This window comes from Phoxinus phoxinus (assembly GCF_949152265.1).
Source record: "Phoxinus phoxinus genome assembly, chromosome: 24".
NCBI lineage: Eukaryota > Metazoa > Chordata > Actinopteri > Cypriniformes > Leuciscidae > Phoxinus > Phoxinus phoxinus.
This window is the reverse complement of record NC_136899.1, coordinates 17,895,513-17,920,581: the sequence shown is the minus strand read 5'-3', so window position 1 is coordinate 17,920,581 and position 25,069 is coordinate 17,895,513. Positions and strand designations below refer to the sequence as shown.

The following is a 25,069-nucleotide window of genomic DNA, read 5'->3' as shown; positions in this document are numbered from 1 at the left end:
AATTTAAATGTAAACGAGAACTAAGCACCATAAAATTATAAAAGAAAAGTTATTACATCGAACTGTTTTTTTTTTTTTTCATTAAAAAAAAAAAAAAAAAAATATATATATTGCTATATTTGGTGATATTTGACCATGAAACATAGGGCATCTGCCTGTAACAAATGTGATTGAAAATGCATATTTATTTCTACTTAACAATTGTTTTCAGATTTAAACAGAAGAATCTTCAACCATTATTGACAGGTCAGGATAATGAAATCTCTCAAGGGATTGCCACATATATTTTCAAAGAATAATTACATTATTGGTGGAAAACTATATAGTCCACCTAGTCTTTTTTATCTAAAGCAATATTAAAGTTGCACATTTAATGAGTATTTCCTGAGAATCAAACCCATGACTTTAACATGTTCAGCACCATGTTGAGTTGCATTTAAAACTCTTTTAAAGTCAGTGCTCTAAAGGTCCAGCTCCAGTCTGATTTTGGCTCTTAAGTTACAAACATTTACTGCAGTCTTGAATATCCAAAGATATGGGTGTCACATGCAGTGAAGTCCAAAGCCCAGCCTGTCTCTGATCACTCAGGGATGTGGTGCCACTCGTAAACGTATCTTTGAAGTTCTCTATGGTTCCAGAGATTATCATGCAGCTGCTTTGAGTCTGGCCTATCTCTCATGCACTATTTGTAAACATCCCCGCTTGAAGTTAGCAGCAGATCATGATGGCTAGAGCAGAAATATAGGGGTGACAAAGATGTAGTAACACCAACATTCATACATAGAGCGGCTATGGATTTTTCATTAATTTTATTAATGTTTAAACATTTGTTTTGCCTATTTGTGACAAAGAGGGCTAAACATTTTCATCATTTTCAGCATCATATGACAAGCTAATTTAGTGAAATGGCTCCTGTCACACAAACACAGAGACTCTTTTTTTCTTGTCTTTTTTTACAAATCTTTTCTCTCTTCAGATACAGCTGTAAAAGCCATTAGCTGGTTCATTCCTTGAAATGTTGTAAACACCGTTGGACTGTACACTCAAATATATATATTTCAGCCTGTTTTTAAGATTTACGAATTCCAATTGTATTTATAATCAAAATTTCTATCAAAATTAATTGAATAATCCATCCTTATATATTATTCATATTTTGGATTAAGAATTTTAAATGAGTTAAAAAAAACTTAAACTTTAATAAAATATTTTGTATAAGAGTTTAATAACACATTGTGGGTTAACACTTTACAGATTTAAGGTTCATTAGTTAATATTAGTTAACTACATTAGTTAACATTAACTAATAATGAACTGCTCTATACAGCATATTTTTATGTCAATTTCAACATTTACTAATACATTATTAAAATCAAAAGTTGTATTAGTTAACATTAGCACTGTGAACTAACATGAACAAACAATAAACATCTGTATTTTAAACAGCTGTAACATTAACAAAGATTAATAAATACAGTAACAAATGTATTGCTCGGTTAGTTAATGTTAGTAAATATATCAACTAATGTTAAATTAAACTTCCTGTAAAGTGTTACCACATTTTGTATAAACCTCGGGAACAAGGGAACGGACCATTTCAGTTTGAATTTGTATTTTATTTTATTTTTTATGAAAATGTGTTTAAAATTTATTAATACAATTATTCAATTCAATTTGGTGGAATTTGACTAAACAATTGAAATCCATAAAGCTTAGTTTTTGTTTTTTGTGTAGAAACACTTTAGGGTAACACTTTCTAATAAGATCTCATTTTTTAAACTTTAATAATGCATTAACAAACATGAACTAACAATAAACAATGTTTGGTAACACTTTACTTAAAGGGGTGTGCATAAGACTGACATGACACCTTCATAATCATGACACATGTCATGAATATTAAGGAGGTTTTATGCATGGTTATGACAACTGTCATTAAGTGTCATTTGCTCAATTTTGACATTTCTAATGCAAATATGACATTGTTTGAGATGTCTTTGTTATGACAAATTGACATAAACCATACATCATAACCTGTCAGTGTCTTGGTAATGACAACATGACATTACCAAGACAACATAAATTGACATAAATGTGTCATAAACAGTCATCAGATTAATATCAAACTTAAGAAACCACTTAGCTTTTGGGTTAACATTACATTAAACTGTCAAGTGGTTGGTTTTGACATTGGCTGTCATGAGGCCATTGTAACAGTGGTACAAATTGAATTTGTATCACTGTAGTTGAGGTCAAGAAAAGTATACGTGACACTGTTATAAAATAATTTGACAGAGTATTAACACTTAATGACATTTTAATGACAAATTCAATTTGTACCACTGTAGTTGAGGTCATGAAAAATAAGCATGACAGTTATAATGGCCTCATGACAGCCAATGTCAAAACCAACCGCATGATAGTTTAATGTAATGTTAACCCATAAAACTTTCTTAAGTTTGATCATTAATCTGCTATGTAATGTTTCTGACATATTTATGACAGGTTATGTTGTCTTGGTAATGTCAAGTTGTCACGACAAAGACACTGACAGGTTATAACGTATTGGTTTATGTCAAGTTTTCATAACAAAGACACTGACAGGTTATGATGTATTGGTTTATGTCAAGTTTTCATAACAAAGACATCTCAAACAATGTCACATTTGCATTAAAAATGTCATAATTGAGCGAATGACACTTAATGACAGTTGTCATAACCATGCATAAAAAACCTCCTTCATATCCATGACATGTGTCATGTCATGATTATGAAGGTGTCATGTCAATCTTATGCACACCCCTTCAAGTAAAGTGTAATTTAAACTGCATTTAACCTTTCTTAATGTTAGTTAATACAAATTATCATTGTTTATGTTATTTCACAGTGCATTTACTATTGTTGACAGATACAATGTTTGATTTTAAAATATATTAGTGAATGCTAAGATTAGCATTCATTAATATTAATAAATGCTGTAGAATTATTGTTGATTGTTAGTTCAAGATAACAAACGAATCCCAATTGCGTTTGGTGGAGCTCTGGAGAATAAAAAGAAAATATTTCCTATATAATAAGGAATAAAATATAAATAAAATATTTAAAGCAAATTAGTTTTAATTTTTTTATATTTAATCACAATATATTAAGTGAACATGGGGAGAGCTTTTACTATCAAAAGTGTTTTCTAGTATTTTTCAAGGAGTTTTGTAGATGTAATTTTCATAAAATGTATTTATCAGCTTTTAAAGTTGAATTTTCGTATTATTGTGTAAATAATCTGAGCTTGTCATATAGTATAGGCTATATCAAAGTCTGATATATCTTGGTATTGAAATACTTACTAATTGAAAACACAACAATATTATTTAAAAAAGTTACAGATTTCAAAAGTTGCAGCATGACAGGAATGACCCAGGTTACAGTTTATATGTATTTGACTTGAACTGCAAAATAATCATGGTGCAAAGATGCGAAATTAAAGTTTGTATTTTTTCTCAAGAACAATAACGATGTCTGACTAATGCTTCGTTTGTTTCATTTTTCCATTCAAGCTGACACACTAATCAAACACAATTATTCACAAACCAAATCACAACTGATGACTGGTATTACACTAATAAATACAGCATTTGCGCAGGCTAAATAGAACATCTGAAAACAGAGCTTAAGTGTGTGTTAGTTCATTCATGTGTGTTTGTCTATTACAAAGTGGCTGTGAGGAGAGATGCTGTCAGCAGCAGGTATTACAGCCTCTCTCGCCCGCTCGTATTGCCGGTTCACAGTCTCCTTGCCTTTATATATTTCTGTGTTGTCTTGTTGCTGGTCTGTTGTGCTGTCAGATATTTTATCTGTCTTTTTAATTGTATCTCTTTTTCCCTGTCTAATGGAGTATGGAGTGGTTGGAAGTCTGTAGCCTGTCAGTGCACCTCTCTCATTCATTCACTCGATTAATTGTTTATGATTATCCTTGATCCCTTTTTGACAGCGGAATATTCTTCGCTGGATTCTGTCGGCTTATGAAGAGTGTGTTCTCTTTCTCTCAGATGTCTTAAAATCTCTTAGTCACAAATCCCATAATTATATGCTTTTACATCATGTTTTGGAATTGACATGTTATAGAGACAAGCTGAACTTTGAGAAGTGGCCTCTGAGTCAAAGTTAAAAAGCTATTCGAATTTTTCTGTTTTTCTGAATTTTCCCAAATGATATTATGATTTTTTAAGTCTCCTCGTAACAAGATAAAGTGATAAGTGTCTTTCTCCTGTTGTAGATGTCAATTTGTCTGTTCTAGAATAAGTATCACACTGTGATGTCCTCAGTTTTGTTAAAGAGACAGCTTTAATGAACATCAAAAAACAAATTCAAAAATCCCTAAATTCTCATTTGACACATGGTTCTTTATTTCTTTTGAGGACAACAGCTAATAACCGATCATGGCTTTAAAACGCATTACCTGAATATATGGAAATGTACTCAACACTGATGTCAGTGTATTAAATCAATATGGGTCAAAAATGTACACAAAAATCCACCAATTATCTACAATCACTTTACAACTATAAAGACATTTAAACAGCTCAAATACTGAATATAAATAACAACACATTTCCATATACTTGCTCTGATTTTCTGGGGGGGATTTGCACCCTGTCTGTTTTTTGCAGTCCTTCAGTACTCCCCATTGTCATACCTGAAAGGATGTGACATTCGTTCAGGGTAACTGTTTGAGCTGTAGCTACTGTAGCGATAGCCCTCAAAGTTTTCAGACCTCTCAATTTTAGCTGGGAGCGTGTCCTGATAGGACAGAGCAGATTTGATCACTCCCGAATCCTCTGGAATCTTCAGATCTGAGTAAGAGTTGGGAGAGGACTCTTCCAAGACTGAATTACAGTTAGACAGGCCTTTCACGTCATAGATGTTCTCCCCATACTTGACAACAGATGGCTTGGGGCATGGCTGGTAGGACACTTTTGTGGTTGTGGTTATTATGGTCTGCAGTGCTGCTGGGGTAGCAGGGGCAGGTCCTGTGTACCTACATGGGTAGTCACTGTTGTAGTAGTGGTGGTTGGCGTTGGTTGGCAGTTGAGTGTAGTCTCCTCTCTCCCCATAGGCACCTTTACTAAGAATTTGCTTCCAGCCGTGATGCTTTCCGGTAGTTTCTGCGTAGCTTCTCTCGTGGCTGCCTAAAGGACTCGTGCCATGAGACACCCCACTCAGGCTAGGCCCCGACTTATTAGGATCGGTCTCAGTTTGTGGGCTAGAAGGATCCTTATAAAGTGTTGTTGGATAAGGCCCTGAGCCAAGGTATCCTGGGACTGCAAAGTCATACCCACAAGGAGGGCGAGTCATATACAGACGGTGGTTGGCAGGCTTCTGCAGTGAGCTCGGTGCATCCGCCATGGATGCTGTTGTGTCATAAGGGAACTTGTAGGGCTCTGGATTCTGGAACGAAGGATAGTGTTGGGTCTGTATTGGGAAATTGGACTCTGCAATGATGCTGAAGCGCTCCGGACCCTCCATGGTGAGCTGGTGGATATTTGGGTAGGCCATGTCGTGGTAACGTCCAGACTGGTGACATAAAATCAAATGTAAGTTTTCTGCAATTGGCCCTTCATATGGAGATCTTACAGAAAAAGTTTAACATCTCTATGCACCATATCCCCTAAAATTATAATTTACACTATAAAAAATGATGTATTAACAGAACAGTTTGGATCAAATCTCTCAAAAAGAGTTATGACAACTTGGAGTGAAATTATGTTCAACCAACAAACTACATTGAGTTAGAGGAACTTAAAAAATTAAGTCGCGCCAAATACTTGAGTTTAAGCCAATTAATCTTATCTATTTAAGATCAAATCCACAGCTAAAATATCACATGCTAAACATGTATGAGCAAGGCAAACTATCATTCATTGCTTATAGAGTCAATGTAGTGTACCTTGTATGTAATATTAAGAGTTAACTATTTTAAATGTCAAACATAACAGCAATAAACACTAACAGTTCTTTACTTTCACTTAAAAAATTAAATAATAATAAACAAAATAACACTCAATACTTCTATAATACATTATAATACTTACCTTCTTGTGGTTATAACTTAGCTATAATGTATTATAAGTAAGCTAGTTTAAGCTCACCGGTAACCCTCTTACAGTTGAAACAATGCAATATGGTTTTGTTGATATTTCAATAAAAATGTTCAAAGCAAATGTGTTATATAACTCATCCATGATATCATATGGCTGTTTGAAGAAAACTTAACTTATGTTATTTAAAGCAGATAACGTCCACTTATAAATACTATGATCATATTTTAAAGCCTTTTGGATGTTTACAAGATTTTGCATTTGTCACATTACAGTAAAAGAACACTAATAACATATAGTATGATAGATGATGCATATCTTAATGTCAATATATGATACTGCATTATATAGCAAATAATGCATAACTATGGTAACTATAATCCATTGCATCTTGCAATACAACTAATGTGTTTATCTATAAGTAGGCCTATATCTTCAGTCTTAACCTATACCTGGAATTTTGTGTATTTGGTATTAACTTTAAGTGTCACAGATTTTTTGAATATGTGTATTACCTCTGGCTCCACCAGTCTTCTTTTCTGTGAAAAGTGAGGTGAAGACATCCTTCTCTTCACTGCACTTCTTCTTGCCTCTGTTTCCGACTTACTCTCTGGTCTGGGGTGGTCATGTACTCCTTTAGCCTTAAAACAGACATAGAGGGAATTGAACATCTCATAATAATATTCATTAATCATAACTATTTAAATACTTAACTATATTTAAATATATAATACACAATTCTGTTGAACAGTGACATCAATCAATTCAATTAAAGCTGATGATTGTCATTTGAAAGTATAATCATTTGTAAACAGTAAAATTAGTTGTTTACTGTTACCTTATTTCTACCTGATCTGATTCTTCAAAAAACTTTTGTTAGTATACTATAAATGTTCAAGTTTATTCAGTCGTACGCGAATATATATTTTAACTTTTTAATAAGTTAAATTGGATGTCATTTCTACAATTTTATATTTTGTAAATTTAACAATTATTTTGTTAAAACAATTTATTGCTCTCTTTCAAGCATTTAAAGTTATCACTGGCATATTTTTTTCCAAAATACACCAAACCAATATCTAAACTATAATAAGAATAATAACAACAACAATAATAAGAATAATAATAAATGTCTTCACAGTCAAACTCACCTGGAAAAAAATGGCTTTCCCATCTACTCTCCAAAAATTAGTTACTGGATAGCCACTGTGACCTCGGCACGGAATCAACTCGAGAGCTGAGTTACAGTTCAGACAAAGCTTTTCTGCAAAGGTACATTACGAATACATAGTTTTACTGAGACTTTTACAAAAAGACCAACAACCCATTTTAATGAACTATGTTGAATAAATTCTCATGTGTAGCTTTATCTATTGGACATGATTCATAAGTCAGCGTAAACAAGAGGTTATTTGACACAGCCAAAGAGTCAATGTGATGAGTGAGAGGGTCAGGCTCTTAAACTATCAGAACAGGGTAATTCAGCTTGAAATGTGAGTCTAATGAAGTAATTAGACAAGTAAGGTCTATTAACAGAGGTCACTGCCCTAAAGGCTACACTAAATAAATGTTCCTAAAAAAGTTCAAAGCCTAATGCCATAAGAGAATATTTTTTGAGTTACAGTTGTTAGTCTGTAAACCATATACCAAAAAAACATATACCAAAAACAGAAAAAAAGAAAGAAAAAAAGATTATTGATAAGAATTGCTGATATTTCAAAGGTATTTCAAACTACGCGCTACAACAAGCCTGTTTTGAAAAATATGCCTGTTCTTTCTTATCAGATTCGGTCCTGACACGATTAACTCGTTTGGTAGATGCTGCTTGTTTGTGGGGGGAAAAAAAGTTCATGAACATACTCTGCTGTTTCTGCCGTGCTTTGTCACAGATGGCCGGTCTCAGCTGAAGTTTGGCCCCGTCTGGGAGAGAGCAGTTTCGTGAACACACAACCACACCAAGACAGGACTTCTTCAGGATCTGACAGTTATGATTGTTAGTGTTCCTCATGGCCCATCCGCTCAGGTGTCTTTGCGCGTTCTTATCTTCACTGCTGTAGATATAACGCACATATCCATCTGTCCACTCCTGGAACGCATCATACTGCTTCGTGTCCTGGAAAAATAACAATCATTATTAGCAAAGGCCTATTCATATTTTGTTAGCGAGAGGGCATTTAATGCTATTTCCGAGTAGGCCTATTGGACCGACAGAAACTAGGCTTTCAATATTTCCTTTACTTAAACATTAATATAAAAAAAGAAAGAAAATGTAGGCTATTCCAAACGAAATGGTAAAATTCCGCCCTGCCTACAAATGCATAAAATGTTAAAAGTTTACCTGTGGAAGCTTGGGGTCGTTTATATCCCAAGTCAACTTCATCCCGAATGAACACACGCAATCTGAGCTGTCAAACTGATCTGAGGATTTGGACATGATGTGAGTCAACTCCGGATCATATCAACCATAAGGATCAAAAACCAGCTTCAAGACAAAATTCAGCTCGGTGTTTAGATCAGTTTACAAAATGGATCATACATCACGTCCTTTAGACCTTTACTTCCAGAAAGCGTCTTTATTTTCTCCTGTAAAATCCACGTTTGTGAGTCCGTCCAGGTGCACTTCACATAGGTAATGGTCTCAGGTAAATGCTGCTGTGTCTATGTAAAGAAGGAGGCTGGGCTTACACACGGAGAGACACACACTCACTACCTCAAATACTGCGTGCTTTCACTTTACATGATCCGTGCGTTTCACCTCCACTAACGAGTCATTTTGCAACAAGACCAACGAACGCTCAATATTTGACTACAGGGGAGAAATACAGCTTGTGTTAAATAAATTTTCCTTACACATCCCAGATTTTATCTTTGCGTTTACAGTTTAAAGGGGAAAATGACAGCATATTTTAACGTGAACCCGACGGTGTGGTATTTCACGCGTAGTCAGCGAAATTTATGCAAGCGACATTCACTGGGACTGATCCGAGGCTGATGGTCACAGAACAGGACTGGTCCAGTTGGTGAGGTAATGTGATCTACTGCAGGTCATTAGCTGTTGTGTGTAAACGAAAAGCCGCACTGCTGACACAACACGGACCGGTCGTTAACACAACAAACACAACGCAGCTCATAAACACGCACCTTTTCTATGTATCCATTGGCGATCACAGATGTCACTGAAATATAAGTGATTTTCAAGTAATACATAACCCGGGACCCGAACTTTAAATGAATGCAGCTGGGGTTTTTTTTCTGTTAGTAAATAATAATAATAATAATAATAAAAGTAGCCTAGTTAATCAGACTTAATTTCATGATTGTTGTAATTAAGTAGCCTACTGTCACTCCTCTAGGCACATCAATAATCTCTTTTTAAATATTCCAAAAACATATAACTAAACTGTAAAATATTATCACTTTGAACTCGCATCTTGAATAGCAAGCGAGTCTTCTGCTAAAATATATCTGCGGTTAATAATGGCATACAAGAATTTGCTATATTTATTTTAGTTAAACCCAAATGTAGGCTAACCGTCCTTCTTTAATATTTGTGCTTTTTAAATAGCCTAGCATTTATTAACAGTGCAAGTTTTTAGTTGTTTAGTTTAGTCGAGCTTTATTAATCCCCGTGGGGCAATTAGTTTGAGCTTACATAGTGCCTCACATAAAACACTTAGCACATACATAAAAAAAGATAGGTACGTGTAAGTGTACGTTTAAGTGTACGTGAATAAAATAATAACTTTAAAGACGACCGGTAATATGTTATTTTTCAGTTGAAATCTTAATTTTGTAGAGAATAAAGTTATGGGCTATAACAAATTTGTCTTAATTCTTCACCAAAAAGAATGAGCTTTTCTTAGTAACTTTAATAGTCATTAATTCATGCATAATAATAACGAGGCATGCTGTTTTACATTAAATTCAAATTCGCCAAACTAACGGGAAACTCATCACTCACGTGCAAGTAGCCTACCCATTACGCATTCGTGATTGCACGTATAAAAAAACATCTCTTTTAAACTATTGAAGCCTATATGGCTTATTATTTTATTATTGCTTTGTTATTCTGTCTTGCATTACTATTTTGTTATTCTTAGGAAAACAGCGCAACAGTAGGCTGCGCTTATCATAGCATGTTGTTTTATTGATTCTTTTGTCATCAATGGCTGCAAAATAAATACATTTAAAACACCTTATTTCTATCTATCTATCTATCTATCTATCTATCTATCTATCTATCTATCTATCTATCTATCTATCTATCCATCCATCCATCCATCCATCCATCCATCCATCCATCTATCTATCTATCTATCTATCTATCTATCTATCTATCTATCTATCTATCCATCTATCCATCTATCCATCTATCTATCTATCTATCTATCTATCATGATCATCTATTAAATATACAAATGCAGAATGCTTTCCAGCCCTTTGCTGGGAGAGTTGTGTTACGGTTAGTAGGCTAGAACAATTTGTACAGTATAAAGTCAATTATGTATGTGGAAAGTCCCCTATAGGTGTGTGTGTCATACATTTTCATATTGAAGAGAAATAGTATAGTAAATCAACATTGGTAATTCTTCAAAGGGTTAGCCATTTTACCCTTAGGCTTCATAATTTGATCTTAATTTCATGTTATATAACTCGGATGCCATGTCGGCGTTATAGCCTATATAGCCTACGTCTACAAGTCCACAAAGTGCAAATGACGGGAATTCACGGATCCTTTGATGATCACTTGGCTAATGAATATTATAATGTTACCGTGCAGTTGGCTTATGATTTTCTGTAGCCTAAATGTGTGGTCAGATGGACAACTCACTAAGAATCGTTAATATTAGACCTACATAAATCACTATGTAAAAAAAAAAGAAAAAAAGAAGAAGATAAAAACAGTAAAATCAGAACGGTTAATGATTAAATAAATAAATAAATAAATAAATAAATAAATAAATAAATAAATAAATAAATAAATAAATTGTCAGTGTCCTAATGCACGCAGAGAAATGCAGGCAGTGTTAGTGAAGCGCCCCTCGCTGTCTGTTACAAATGATTCACAAATTAAATGTTATACTCGCAATAGTCGTATAATATAGCCTAGGCCTACATCATGCAAACGTTTAGTTCTGCAGGTTGCCACAAAATATTTAAATATCTAACGTTTAAAATTTCGCTGACAGGTAAATTACAAGTAGGACTATATTATTAGTGATTTAGCCTATTTATGCAAAATTGTGTCAAAACTACATGTAGGCTATAGATAGCTACATTTTCACAGATCCAGCAACGTGCTACTTAATATTCATAAGGCAAACCTCTAGACATTTCGAAAAGACTGCCCCCAGCCCCCACGCTCCAATGTTTTAATACAATGTTTTTAATGCACAAACATTGTCTGTAAAGTGTTTCAGTAAATATGAATAGCCTACTGCCATAAATAAATACTAGTTGGTAACTGAGAGTTCACGCCTGCTGAGGTCACCCATAGAGCCTATTAAAAGCCACGTGTGTTTAATTAGACCAGTGTTTCTCAATCCTGTCCTGACCTGAAGGAGCCCCAACACTGCACTTTTTCTTTGTCTCCCTAATCAAACACACCTGATTCAACTCATCAGGTCATTATCACATGGGTTAATGAGCTGATGAGTTAAATCAGGTGTGTTTGATTAGGGAGAAAACGTGCAGCGTTCGGGCTCAGGACAGGGTTGAGAAACACTGAATTAGACAGTCTACGGTCCGAGGAGCTCGCCCACTGCGCATCATGAGTGTAAGTCTATTTAAAAAAAAAAAAAAAAAAAGATAGGCTAAATCCTCTTTAGAGCTCCACATAATAAAATCACGATTGATTATGTAAGCCTATTATTAGTAGCTATAGCCGCCTATGCACTCCTCTACTTTTATTTGAAGCACAACCAATTAACCCTATTGAGTTTGGTATTAGTAGTTATTCCAAACATTCATCCAGTGCTTCTCTTTATTGTACAGTTTACGAATAGATTCCATGATGCCTTTGCCCAAAATAACGTTAGCATGGCTATTATGATACTTATTGAAGAAAAATCTTCCGTATCCTTGACCGATCGACTGGACGAAGTTGTTATCAAGGCAGGTTTTGAATTTGCTTTTTCTGAGTTTTCAAATCTGTTTTGCTATTTTGTAAGATTCTATCTAAGTGTATACACTGCAAAAGTTTACATTTCTTATCGATGTAAATTATTATTAGCCTACTCTTCTTTAGGAGCTGCATAAAAACGAACATAAGAATGTTTCTTTAATATTACAAGCAATTGAACATCTGTTCAGTGAGGATAAGGACAGCATCCAGAAACTTGTTCATCACGGCTTGGTTGTGAAGATAAGCATTTATTTAGTTCAGATTAACATTAAACCTCTAAATTACTGGTCAGTAGCCCATGATAATTGGTCTGTTCGCTTTTTTACATGTTGAATTGGTTTGAGATGGCCTCAGAGTATATTAAAGAACAGCACAAACCACCCAGGGACGCCATGAAACTCATAGAAGTTTTCTACGAGGTTGCAATGGTAATATTTTCTGTCTCTAACTCCGCGTGATTTTATTGAATTTTAATTGTATTTTAATATAATATATGTATTTAAAATATTTTAAATCATCCAGGTTAAACACTAATTTTAAATACTTTTTTTACAGAGTCTGTGTCAGATCACCATTGCAGGTGACCAAATCAAATATTTAATAGCCTATTTTTTTTTTTTTTTTGTGCTAATTGTAATCATAATATTAAATCAATTCGGTGTTGTTGAAAGGCAGCAATAAGATCCTGGATATATTTCTTCTGCGGTTTGGAGCTGTCGTTTTGGATTATGAAGTGCCTTTCTGTCTGCGTCTAGAGGTAATTATCATGAAGCCATTGGAAATAATGACTGGCTAAAACGTTTAGTACTGTAAAATAATTTGACATTATTTGTACTCAGGCCATCAGAACCATCAACTCTATGTTGGACAGCAGTCCCAAAGACACAAGGAAGAAACTCTGCCAGTCAGACGACCATACTGGGCTCTTGTAAGTCGTCGACCAGCACGCATTGCCATTAAATGGAGAGTAGCCTATGGTTGTTGTTACACACTCATCTAAACTTCAAACGAGCCACGCTCCCATCCAATTACAAGCAAATTGAGAGCACTCGCGACAGGTTCTCTAGAATACAAATAGTTCTAGTTATTGTTCTAAGCTCTACAGCATAATTTTAAAATAAAACAATGACGTTGGAGCGCTCATGTATCTCATGTACATGTTGAAAGGCTGCGCTCTAGTGGACAACAATTGCTCTACACTACAACAACACAAAAAATTAGCTAATTTCTTTGCAAACACTTTTCATATCATTGTCATCGCTTACAGAGAAGACTTGGCAAAATCGTTGACAGACATCGGTGGTAAGTCATTAATTTGGTAAAAAACATTATGGAATTTGAGCACTGGTACATCAATGTTCACATTGCATTATCTAATGTTGTCACCAGATTATGAAATGCAGGTGGCCATCTCTGAAGCACTCTGCAGGATGACACCAAGGAAACTAAGAGAAGACTTTGCTGGCAAATGGTTCAGTTTCAGAAGCTTTGCTTCAGCTTTTACTTCAATTCGTGATAAAGATTTTGAAACCGTATGTTTAAGCACTTATTTTTTACTGCTCAAAGTAATATAATCACTAAGCACAGTATGTTGCAGCTATCGAAGTTCTTCCTTTTGTCTTTTATTTAAAGGACTGTAGGACATTTCTGAATGAACTCAATAGTTATTTTGGGAACTCAAGAAGGTATATTTAAAAATGTGTGATTATTTTATATATGTTGGCAGTCACCTGTCTCCATAAAATCTTGACATGTTTTCATGATCCTGTTGCTCTGTCTTAGAGTCTTCTCATTCCCTTGTATTCAGGCATTTCTTGATTCAGCTGAGGTAAGGATGAATTGTTTCCCATTTTCTTTCAGAAGTTACTTATCTCACATTTTCTCCCACCACTCAGTATTTGAATGAGCTTTAGTTTATTTATTTTTAGCTCTTCAAGCCTGAAGATGAGTTTCTGAAAGAGTTTTGGGTGGATTTCAACATTGGAACATCCACTATTAGTTTCTTTGTAAATGACCCACAGGTGTGTCCAAAATATGCTTTAGTGCAAAAAGGTTTTTTAATAAATGAGTGCAACTAAAGTAAGTTTTCATTTGTGGTAGAACACTCTGTGGGAGCTAATTCACTTGCCTAAAGATGTTGCCAACATGTATGAACTTCAAGGTGGGTTTAAAAACAACCACAAGCTTTTCTTCATAAAATTATCATGGCTTTCTTTATTAAAACTAAACGCAAACCTGAAGCAGACTAATGTGGTTGGAATTGCTTTTAATCCAACAAATATTTGGTGCTCAGATCATTAATCATATGTCTTAAAATGACCTTTTCTCTCTTACTGCTTTAGAATGTGATGATCAGAAGATATTGGTAGTTCACATGAGCACCCCAATCTCTCATGGAGAGATCACTGGCAAAATGGTCAAAATCATCTTTAGTTCAGAGCTTAACATCCAAATAGCCCTGACAAGAGTGTTTGGAGAGAAGCCACCGCCTGCCTCAGCCTCAAAGGTATTGGCATATTATACAGTACTGTTTTCAAAGAGTCAGTCAAATGTGTAAATATGATTCACATATACCAGGCAGTTTATATAAATGTATGTTTATTTTTTTAGGACGCTCTGCCATCAGGGGATGCTGTGACCATGATAGAAGGCACAACGCATCTTACACTCTCAACAGATATGCAGTGTTAAAGATCATTTACATTGTTCTAGTTTTATAAATATGAAATGTCACCCTGTACAGGACCCCAGCATGAACAAACAGTGAAGCTGCAAAAAATTTCCAGGCATGTTTTTCTAACTATTTACAGGTGAAACTCGTGCAAAAGTTCATTTATTTCAATAATTCAACTTAAAAGGTGAAACTAATATTATATAGACTCCTTACATGCAAAGTGAGATATTTCAAGCATTTATTTGTTGTAATTTTTATGATTATGGCATACAGCTTATGAAAACCCCAAATTAAAAATTACAATATTGTGAAAAGGTTGTCATAGCTGTAAGCCATAATCATCAAAATTATAACAATAAAGGCTTGAAATATTTCACTTTGCATGTAATGAGTCTATATAATATTAGTTTCACCTTTAAGTTGAATTATTGAAATTAACTTTTGCACGATATTCTAATTTTTCGAGTTTCACCTGTGTAAAGCCCTGTGTTTGCATTGAGAAAGCACAAGGCATCTTGATTTCTGCAATTGATTTTCATTAGATTTCAGAGTAAGTTTGTCTCATTAATATATTTTTCTTCCCTAGTCCACCTGCTGGAGAAACTAAAGGCATCCGTCAGGTAACTATATCATTCAGACAGCTAAAATTAAGGTAGTCGCATATGTGAATGGTTGTTTGGGCACCCAGTTTCTCCAACTGCCAGTTTTCTTTTTTTTTTAGCTTTCCCTTCTTTTGAGTGGACCAAGCAGATATTCAGTTTCAAAGTAAGACTATTTATTCCTGGATAAATGCACCCTCTGATAAAGAGAACAGTGGTTTTATACTTTTCTTTCTTTGGTGAGTGAAGAGTCAAAGGAACCCCAGGCCAAGACGTCTTTCACTTTACGGATCATTCAGATACAGAGGTATGTGTGAGTGTGTATTCTGGTTTGACCTACATTATGAAGACCCAAAGTCTTATTGTGGTGTGTATTTAGGTTTCAGGCCATACCATTTACATTGAGGACATGCCAATGCCCTTGTAGACTTGGAATTAAGCCTTTTCCCCGTTATTATTTGATTCATGGGACCGGACACCAGTAACCTTGCCAAGAAACATCTTTATTCTTATATGTCAGGAGAGAAACTTGAGAATATATTGAATTCATGCCAGGTCTATGCGTTTCCGTGTTTCTCGGCTGTAGTAGATTGAGCTTATATACATCACAGAGAGACTTTCAGCTTCCTTGTAAGGTAGAAAAACATTGTATACCTAATGCTTACACGTGATACAATTATTGTGGGTGATTGAAGGAAGCAAAGGATGCATTTGATGCATCCTTCAAAATCAGCTGAATGAAGGATGTGAAACAAAAGCTGCTTTCCAAAGATTAACATTTAGACAGCCTTTGACAGTGCTTGATGACATGGCAAGCTAGACATGTAGCCTTGGAAAAACAAGTTTAAAAAGCAGTTTAATTAGCTGAAGACCAATAACTGTAATTTTGAACTGAACAGCTTAAAGTACGTTTTGGATGCTAACTGACAATAAAAATGACCGTGTGATGAGGAATGGATGTAGTTTTCTGGCATATGAGTATGTGTATATGGCTGCCCCAGGTGATCCTTGAGGTGTCTCAATGTCTGAGTGACACTTTTGACACCGAACGATCAGGGAAGTCACATAAGAAGCCAAAGACTATAACGTTCATGACTGCTTTATGGAGATACCAGGTCAGTGGAGTGCAGTCACATTTCAGATCCCACTGTCCAGTTATTGACACTTAATATTGCACTGAACAAAATTATAAACGCAACACTTGTTTTTGCCCCCACAGCTGAACTCAAAGATCTAAGACTTTTTCTATGTACGTAAAAGGCCTATTTCTCTCAAATATCGCAAACCAGTCAGTATCTGGTGTGACCACCATTTGCCTCACGCAGTGCAACACATCTCATTCGCATAGAGTTGATCAGGTTGTTGATTGTGGCCTGTGGAATGTTGGTCCACTCTTCAATGGTTGTGCGAAGTTGCTGGATATTGGCAGGACCTGGAACACGCTGTCGTATACGCTGATCTAGAGCATTCCAAACATGCTCAATGGGTGACATGTCCGGTGAGTATGCTGGATGCGTAAATGCTGTAGCCTCACAACCTCGGCCGAAATAAAAAAGAAATGGTCGGACAAGATCAGCCATTGTACGTCATTACGCCTAGTGATGATGGGGCATTTTATTTCCATCCATTTAATTGCATCTGACAAGCTTCAGATGTCGGTTATAATCTACGAGGAAATGGGAAATAGTTCAGTGCAAATGTCATTTTGTGCAGCTTTCTGAATGGTTGAGACATACATCAGTTATTTTATCAAAAATAAAACAAACTAAAGGCATATGCATGAATACCATGATTCCGTAGCTGATGAAGACATTTTTACTATGAAATCAACTTTCGCCAGGGGACAATTCATACATCTATCTATCTATTTATCTATATAGCTCCCTATCTATTTGTCTATCTGATTGCATCTATATCTGCTCCGTCAGACGGACACATTGACGAGAATATCAGTTTTGTACATTATTTCGTTCTGTTTACCATATTTATGAGGATGAATTGCATAACATGCCAATATTATTTATTGCAGAACATATTTCACTTTTATTTTTGCAAATGTGTTAATTTGCATTTGTTGTAATTTTCGTTTGATTTTGTTTTTTACACTGCAGATCGATCGAACAGGTGTTCGTGTAGGCTGTTAATTGTAAGACTTGCTTTGTGAAGTCTTGTTTATGAGAGGCAGTATTGCCATTTCTTTTACACAACGGTCTACAGTTTCACACGCTTTCACATGTTTCTTCCATCTGTCGACGGTGTCGCCATTTCTCATTTCACCCGTTTTTGTGCGTACGCCTGGGTCAGAGCTTGCGTGAAGGACCGCACATTTTCCCGGTAAGTTTGCTTTTTATAAATACCAATTATTGCGTAGAGAGCGGCGTACGCCTTTTGTGCGTACGATAAATGAGGCCCCTGGTCTGGTGTGGTTACACGTGGTCTGCGGTTGTGAGGCCGGTTGGATGTACTGCCAAATTCTCTGAAACACCTTTGGAGACGGCTTAGAGAAATATACATTCAATTCACGGGCAACAGCTCTGGTGGACATTCCTGCAGTCAGCATGCCAATTGCACACTCCCTCAACCTGTGAAATCTGTGGCATTGTGCTGTGTGATAAAACTGCACATTTTAAAGTGGCCTTTTATTGTGGCCAGGCTAAGGCACACCTGTGCAATAATCATGCTGTCTAATCAGCATCTTGATATGCCACACCTGTGAGGTGGATGTATTATCTCCGCAAAGAAGTGCTCACTTACACAGATTTAGACAGATTTGTGAACAATATTTGAGAGAAATGGGCCTTTTGTGTACATAGAAAAAGTCTTAGATCTTTTGAGTTCAGCTCATGAAAAATGGGGGCAAAAACAAAAGTGTTGCGTTAATTTTGTTCGGTGTAATTTCTTGACCAAATCTTGGGCTTCTGGGTCAGTTTGTTCATTTTGTTTATCTTAATCTGGCCAGTGCCTTAATTTCTATAAATTGCCACTCAAATGACTGTTGAAAATGAAAATATTTAATATTTTCTACCCTAATGGATCAATTCTCTAAATTTTAAAATGTAAGAATAGTTGAGATTTTGGCCTTACTGTTTAGGTTGAACGTGCCAAGACTGTATTGTTCTGTCAGACACCATCTTCTAATGGGTAAGTGCATCTTTGTATGGTCTAATGATGCTTGTCTAATATTGAAATCAGCAGATGTTACTGTCAAAATGTACTGTTGAACATTTGCCATATAGTCTCACTAAAACATGCTGCTTTCTTCATCAGGTCTACAAAGTCCCTCCCTGACACTCTGGGTAGAACTCCTGTGAAGGTTAGCCAGAATGTGTAAAAGGCCCCATTATTTGTAATTTGGTAATTGTATACATGTTAGACATTGGTGCATTTAAGAATGTCCTAGTTTGCCTAATCTAGCTTTCTAATAGACCTGGCATTGTAAACTGAATATTGTTGGCTCAGTGACAGATTTATGCCCCTCTGTTGGAAGCAGCTTAGGACAAGTGTCTACAAAATAAATGGTTAAGGAATGTAAGTTAATTTAATAAATGTAAAATGGTTGATTGCAGAAGAAAATAAGGGTGACGCATTCAGATGAAGGGTTTCTCCGCAAGGACACTCCACATGCTGACTACAGCAGGAGAAAGCCCAGGCCTAAGGGGAAACTCAAAGGTATCATTACTCATCCCACAGGAATAGGCTACATCACTTTATAAATCCTTCAGATATGCTGCAACCTAACCCTTTTTTTTACTCTTGCATAGTTCTTCCTCTTTCCTCACCCAGCAGTAATGAGGAATACTCCAAGGTAGAATGTAATTTTTTAGAAGATTTACGGTATTAATAAAATGGCCACAATTATGCAAGGCATAATTCTCTCTTTCTAGTATTCAACACCCAAACAAAGACTTCAAGTGGCAAGTGAAGACTGGGAGTCTCAAGTCATGGGGAGATCACTGAACAAAGAATTGTCATTACTTAAAGAGACCACTGCGGATTCAGGTCAGTATGATTGCATCAGAAGATGGCGTATTCTGATCTAAATGTCCTGACATTGTGGTTTCTTTACAAGGTTTTCAAAACAAGACTGTTTCTGAAACCAGTTTACAAGCAGAGGAACTTGATAATCTTATCGAAGAGGTACAACTTGATTTAAGTATGTTGAGCTTTTAATGCATATTTATCTTTAACAAACTAAATAAATACTGTCTTAGGAGCACTGTTTGGATAAAGATACACCAATTCCCCTAAGAACTGAAGCGCATGAATCATCAGGTGAGTACCTAACCCCCCACACTCAGACACACTTTTTGAAAAAAACTGTCCAAAAATAAAACCCTTAAAAAGACTTGTGTGGAAACATGTGCCACACAGAGCTGTATGTGAAAGAGGTCAACCAGTGTCCCAGACAACCAACATTCCAACCTAGAAGACTTTTCCTGTCTAGCCCACTAGATGATGCTGCAGGTAAATGAGTTCAGTCTTGAACATCTTACAGAGGAACAGATAAGTTTATGCTGAACCCATTATGAATATCTTGACCCTTGAGCTTTCCAACGCATATGAGAGTATTGAGTCTAGTCAAATTCTTTAGTTTTTTATTTATTTATTAAAAACTAGACTTTTACATTTTATGAAAAGTATGGTGGTACATCAGAAAGCTGCACATTATATCATTCATGTCACCCATTTAGTTGTGCATTTGGCAGACATTTATCCAAATCAACTTACTCTGCATTCATGGTATACATTTGATCAGGTCAAGAGCTAAAGGAATGCTGCATGTACAGTGCAGGATGAGATACACATACTGTAAAAGTTGGTAACAATTTATTTCGATAGTTCACTTTTTTTACTGCATGTCAACTAGTCATTAGAGCATTAAAAGACTGTTTGCCTAAAATCTGCTAAGACTTTATTCTGATGTCTGTCCCAACAGACATTGTACTGACTATAAGCAACTTTGCTAATACTGTATTGAATATTGAAAATTCACATGTTAAGTAACCATTACTAGTAGTAACCATTCTACTAACTATATCAAAATAATGCAATCTAAAGCATTCAGGGTTTATTCCAAGCACTAGTGTTGCTTAACTTAATCTGTAAATATGTTGATACTGTGGCTAGTTGTTTTTTTGGCTCATTTACACTCTGGTTTTTCTGTTTGAAAGGATGAAAAGCAGCCATTGTGTGCTGCTGCTCACTGCCAAACAAAGATAGTGAGCTGAATGCCAAATGTCCCAAAAAAAAAAAAAAAAAATTCCTTTAAACCTCCCTTGTTTGGCTTATGCTACTCCGAGCAATGCCTGAACTTTGTATTTTGAGCAATTCTTGCGTTATTTTTGCCTCTTCACGATGACTCGCTTGCTGTAGTCCTCAGTTGTAAGTCGCTTTGGATAAAAGCGTCTGCTAAATGACTAAATGTACACTATTCTCTCTCTCTCTCTGTGTGTGTGTATTAGAGCGAATAACTGAAGTGTTGATGGAAGATGAGTCAGAGGAAGAGTTGGGTGCAGGTGTCAGAGCTGCATTTAATGGCTTTAAGACTCAGTTGAGAGCACACTTTTCTGTAAGTACTAAAAATCGTTCTACTTCCAACTACTTTGCTAAATATCTCCTTTAAAAAAAAGTGTTTTGCTAAATAAATTTGAGCTGTTCATTCAGTAGGAGTGAATTAGTGCTGTCAAACTTCCAAAATCACAAAAAAAAAAAAAACTTGAAGGCGATTTCACAACATTCTTGGATCAACATTACAATCTACCAATCAGATTTGAGGGACAACTTTACAGCTTATGTCAAGTTTAGGTTTACAATCAGGGTGGTGCTTCTATAGTACATCAGTGTAATTCACTGATCATTTCCCTCTGATTTTAGGGATAAGTTTAGGGCTCGGGTTAAGACTAAATTTTCAGACAGAGAATTTGTTCAATCAGGAATATGTCTTATTTGACAAAATCAGTGACCTATGCTATGTGCGATATTCCAAGTCTTCTGAAGCTGATAGCTTCAGTTCACTTCATATTCAACTTTGGTTATGACTTGATCAAGTGTTTTCAATGCACTGTGACCTTTGGCCTGTTCATAAAGGTCATTTTATGGATTAATTTGAACATTTATGCTTTTTTTGTCATATTTGGAGCTTGTCAATGCATTTTGTGTTTAATGAAATAAGCCATACAGGTATCTGCATGTAACAGGTACAGCATGAGACATTTGGGGTGAACTACCCCCTGACTTTAGTCGGCAGGAAATAATTTTCTTTGTGATCCAGAGCAGGTATAAGAAGATTGAAGCCAGATCACTGCAATCTTTAACGGACTGTCAGAGAAATGTGACCTCTCTCTTGGGAACTGTACACAATCAAAGGTACAGAGCACAAAACACAGCATTAGAATTCAGTAGGTTTTTTGTCCTTTTCTGTCCATAAACCATGTAAATGTATAAATTTAAAATAGTCTAAAAATATCATCACCAGTTAAGCTGACTAAAACAACACTGCTCACTTTTAATCTAAATGGTTATTATAGCTGAGGTACAGAAAATGAACCATGCTGCTCTTCTTGTAGGTTGGTGCATCTGGAGCAGTTCCAGAACTCTGTGGTGCAGCAGTTGGAATGTTTGGAGAGGGACTGTCTGTCTCTCAAAACCATCGAGAAGGAGACTGTGGTCTGTCTCAGTTTCTCAATACAATGGGCACATTTTCATATTAAGTAGTTTGTCTTCAAAGGTGAACTGAAATGTTTATAAATTCAGCAAAAAAAGAAATATCCTGCCAGTTTCAACTTCATTTTTCCCCTAGCAAATTTCTTAACCTGTAAATATTTGTATGAACATAAGATTAAGCAACCGAGACACAAACTAAACGAGTTTCACAGACACTTGACAAGCTGAAATGGAATGATGAGTTACACCACTCCTCGACTTGCAAGTTCTCGAACATGTCTGGGGGGTCATATTACGTCTGGTTTGGCACCACAAGGAGGATCCGCTGTAGCCTGGCTCCGCCCTCCTACATACTTCCGCTCAATTTTCATTTTCCTTCAGTACTACGTCTGGGATTGTGGTATATTCTTGGGTTTTCTCCGGTCAATTTTTTACCGGTCCAATCAGCGAACAGAGGGAGTGGCTGAGAACGATGACGTTAAGGTCGTGCACTAGTTTGAGGAGTCATACGTCTCGACCAAACATTAGCGATTGGTTATGGCAGATCCAGAGTGGCTCTGGGCAGATCCAATAGTTTTAAACTTCAACAGAGTACCTGCCTTCAAGGAAGTTAACGCTTGTCAATGGAGAGAGGCCAGACTCTCTGTACAAATGAAATGTACGAGAGTCTGGTAGAACCAGGCTAGATCAGCTGTCCTTCCAGTCTCCCTTTAGCACTGACTTGGCGTCTTACATTACGGACATTGCAGTTTATTACTCTGGCCACATCTGCCATCCTCATGCCTCCCTGCAGCAGGACTGTGGCATTTTCACGCAGGTGAACGGGGACCCTTTGCATTTTTCTTCAACTTCTAATTGTCCAGTGCCTGTACACAGTTAGTGTCTTGAGGAATGTTACACAGGTGCATATGCAGTAAATGGTTGTTTCATTGAACAAGCATGAAAACGATTGTTCAAACCCTTTCCAATAAAGATCTGTAAAGTTTATTTGGATTTTACAAAATTCTTTAAAATACAGTATCCTGAAAAAGGGACGTTTCTTTTTTGCTCCGTTTATAGTCTCTTGAACAAAGCATATTTAATAGCAGAAGTCTGTTGATGAAGTGCTGTTTTGTCATATGCTCTTTTTCATGTTTTAGAATTTCTGGCAGTCAGAGTCTGACACAGTTCGGGCATTCTGTGATGAACAGCAGAAGAGGTAGTAAAGTATACGCCTGGTTGTGTGTGCTTGGCATGACGAACATGGTGTTTTTGTCTGTAACCCCCTCCCGACCTTTTGATCCCCCGTGGCAGGTTGGATTCTCTCCTAATCCCTCATGTGGGTGCTGAAACATCATTTAGTCAATCAGCGAGAAGAGAGGCCAAAATTACTGTGGTAAGTGGTTTGTTCATTATAGCTTTTGTTTGCCTGCAATATGTATAGACTTTTTACAGGGCAATAATATCAAACTTTTATACTGTATGTATAATCTTAGCATGTACAATTAATAAATTAGCATGCAATTTACTACTCAGACACCAAGTCATTTGAATGTTCCTCTTCTTCAGCCAGCCTCTCCGCGAGGACAATCATCCATGGTTGCCCTATTAGAGACCACCACTGCAGATCCCTCGTAGGACTGTACATTAATGCTTTTTATTTCATATGCCTTTTTTGTCTGTCTAAATTGTCTACTCCTAATTAAAACAAACAATTGAATTGTCACTGCAAGTGTAATATATAATATTAAACACCACACAGCATTTGATACTTTGTGTTTTATTTAGTGTGTTAGTATGAAGACAATCATTAAGTTTTCATATGGGCTCTATTTAAAAAAAAAAGAAAAACAGGGGGGGATACAGGTTTGCACCAAAGACAAAGTTTGTGTCTTTGGGTCCTCTATTATACATGCTAATTGACTTTTGAAATTTGACAATTAACATTTAGCAGATATACACAGTTAAAATGTACCAGATGTCCTAATGTTAAATTGTAAAAAAAAAAAATTATCTTCTGGTAAAATAGACTAAAAATACTGATGACTCAACCTGCACTCATGAATGAGTGTCTGTTGCTTTGTAGCACCTGCCAAGATCAGCAAGATGTAGCAGAACATGGTTCATGGCTGTGGCATTAATATAGAGGTTATTCACGGTTTAAACAAGGGGACATACCCTTTGATATCCTCAACATCATGTTGCAATAGGAAATACAAATCTGCATTTGTCAAACAATTTCATGGGCTTTTTAACAGTCCAAAAAAAAATTTATATAGCATTTGTCATGAAACGTATATAGCATTTGTCATGAAACTTGATATCTGTACACAACAATGTCTGGCTGATAATGAAGATTTGGAAAGGTGTCTTAGTATTACTGTATGATATATAAGATCATTCATTTCAATATATTAAATTACACAACTGTTATATTATCAGCGTATCAGATAAAGGATTGTAGCCTATGGCATATTTTGTTTAAATAATCTGTTACGGTAATTTCTATTATCACTGTATTCCTTGCAGTTATAGATAAACTAGCAAAATGTGTGATAAAGTAGACACTGTTCTCCATAACAAAGACATTTATTTTGAATTGGACAAATATTTTTCCCTCAATTATTGTACAGCATTTACATCGCTCAGTTATGAGACTTGAGGAACATTTGTAAAACAAAGATACAAAATGGTTAAAATCTATTCTAATTAAAAAAAATCACAGTTTGATTATCAGATGATTAGCGGCTATTAAGCTAAAATTCAGCATAACGGGACTGAGACAATCCAATCTATTGGTCATGTCAAGGCATCACTGCAGCTTCGATTTGGAGTAGACTCCGTTGAGAGAGGATGAAAGGCCATTCAAATGATTGTTTTTAAGTTCTCCAACCTTAGCCATTCTGCCACCCTCCAGCCTTCTCTTTTTGTATGT

The 25,069-nt window shown here is 35.8% G+C and overlaps 3 protein-coding genes across 36 annotated transcripts in view; 1 reads left to right on the top strand and 2 right to left on the bottom strand.

Moving 5' to 3' along the window:
* Positions 1-3,827: 3,827 nt before the first annotated feature.
* gcm2 (glial cells missing transcription factor 2) lies at positions 3,828-9,105 on the bottom strand. 2 transcript variants are annotated; one of them, XM_079602678.1, is made up of 6 exons: positions 8,632-9,105; positions 8,434-8,513; positions 7,956-8,208; positions 7,247-7,359; positions 6,611-6,736; positions 3,828-5,571 (listed from the first exon to the last, which is right to left on the bottom strand). In XM_079602678.1, exons 2-6 carry the CDS (start codon positions 8,473-8,475, stop codon positions 4,672-4,674), a joined length of 1,434 nt encoding a protein of 477 aa, XP_079458804.1. In that variant the 5' UTR covers positions 8,476-8,513; positions 8,632-9,105; the 3' UTR covers positions 3,828-4,671. The 2 variants fall into 2 exon arrangements, with proteins under 2 accessions (XP_079458804.1, XP_079458803.1); XM_079602677.1 differs by having other exon boundaries at positions 8,434-9,102.
* sycp2l (synaptonemal complex protein 2-like) lies at positions 8,989-23,969 on the top strand. Of its 33 annotated transcripts, none has more exons than XM_079602652.1 (34): positions 11,754-11,871; positions 12,090-12,209; positions 12,343-12,459; positions 12,546-12,647; positions 12,775-12,799; positions 12,891-12,976; positions 13,059-13,147; positions 13,487-13,521; positions 13,609-13,751; positions 13,852-13,904; positions 14,002-14,047; positions 14,148-14,240; positions 14,320-14,380; positions 14,562-14,725; positions 14,830-14,869; positions 14,963-15,005; positions 15,480-15,513; positions 15,615-15,658; positions 15,742-15,799; positions 16,494-16,607; positions 18,584-18,633; positions 18,760-18,805; positions 19,059-19,161; positions 19,254-19,297; positions 19,377-19,491; positions 19,562-19,629; positions 19,704-19,764; positions 19,864-19,956; positions 20,955-21,061; positions 21,764-21,858; positions 22,059-22,158; positions 23,295-23,353; positions 23,449-23,530; positions 23,704-23,903. In XM_079602652.1, the coding sequence occupies exons 1-34, from the start codon at positions 11,866-11,868 to the stop codon at positions 23,770-23,772; spliced, it is 2,565 nt and encodes an 854-aa protein (XP_079458778.1). In that variant the 5' UTR covers positions 11,754-11,865; the 3' UTR covers positions 23,773-23,903. The 33 variants fall into 33 exon arrangements, with proteins under 33 accessions (XP_079458793.1, XP_079458778.1, XP_079458767.1 ...); XM_079602641.1 differs by having other exon boundaries at positions 19,837-19,956; positions 23,704-23,902; XM_079602653.1 differs by having other exon boundaries at positions 11,759-11,871; positions 12,090-12,170; positions 12,328-12,459.
* Positions 23,902-25,069, bottom strand: part of elovl2 (ELOVL fatty acid elongase 2) — a 66,920-nt gene continuing 65,752 nt past the window's right edge. The window contains exon 8 of the mRNA XM_079602679.1: positions 23,902-25,069. Coding sequence (XP_079458805.1) covers positions 24,947-25,069 — 123 coding nt within the window. The 3' untranslated portion in view covers positions 23,902-24,946.

Excerpts from the sequence above, each read along its gene's own strand:
- gcm2 (XM_079602677.1), bottom strand. The coding sequence starts at position 8,529 with ATGTCCAAATCCTCAGATCAGTTTGACAGCTCAGATTGCGTGTGTTCA. Across the intron at positions 8,209-8,433 it reads ACGACCCCAAGCTTCCACAG|GACACGAAGCAGTATGATGC; the intron begins GTAAACTTTTAA and ends TTATTTTTCCAG. Across the intron at positions 5,572-6,610 it reads GAAGACTGGTGGAGCCAGAG|TCTGGACGTTACCACGACAT; the intron begins GTAATACACATA and ends TTATGTCACCAG.
- sycp2l (XM_079602641.1), top strand. Across the intron at positions 14,048-14,147 it reads CATTTCTTGATTCAGCTGAG|CTCTTCAAGCCTGAAGATGA; the intron begins GTAAGGATGAAT and ends ATTTATTTTTAG. Across the intron at positions 15,006-15,479 it reads AAGCTGCAAAAAATTTCCAG|TCCACCTGCTGGAGAAACTA; the intron begins GCATGTTTTTCT and ends TTTCTTCCCTAG.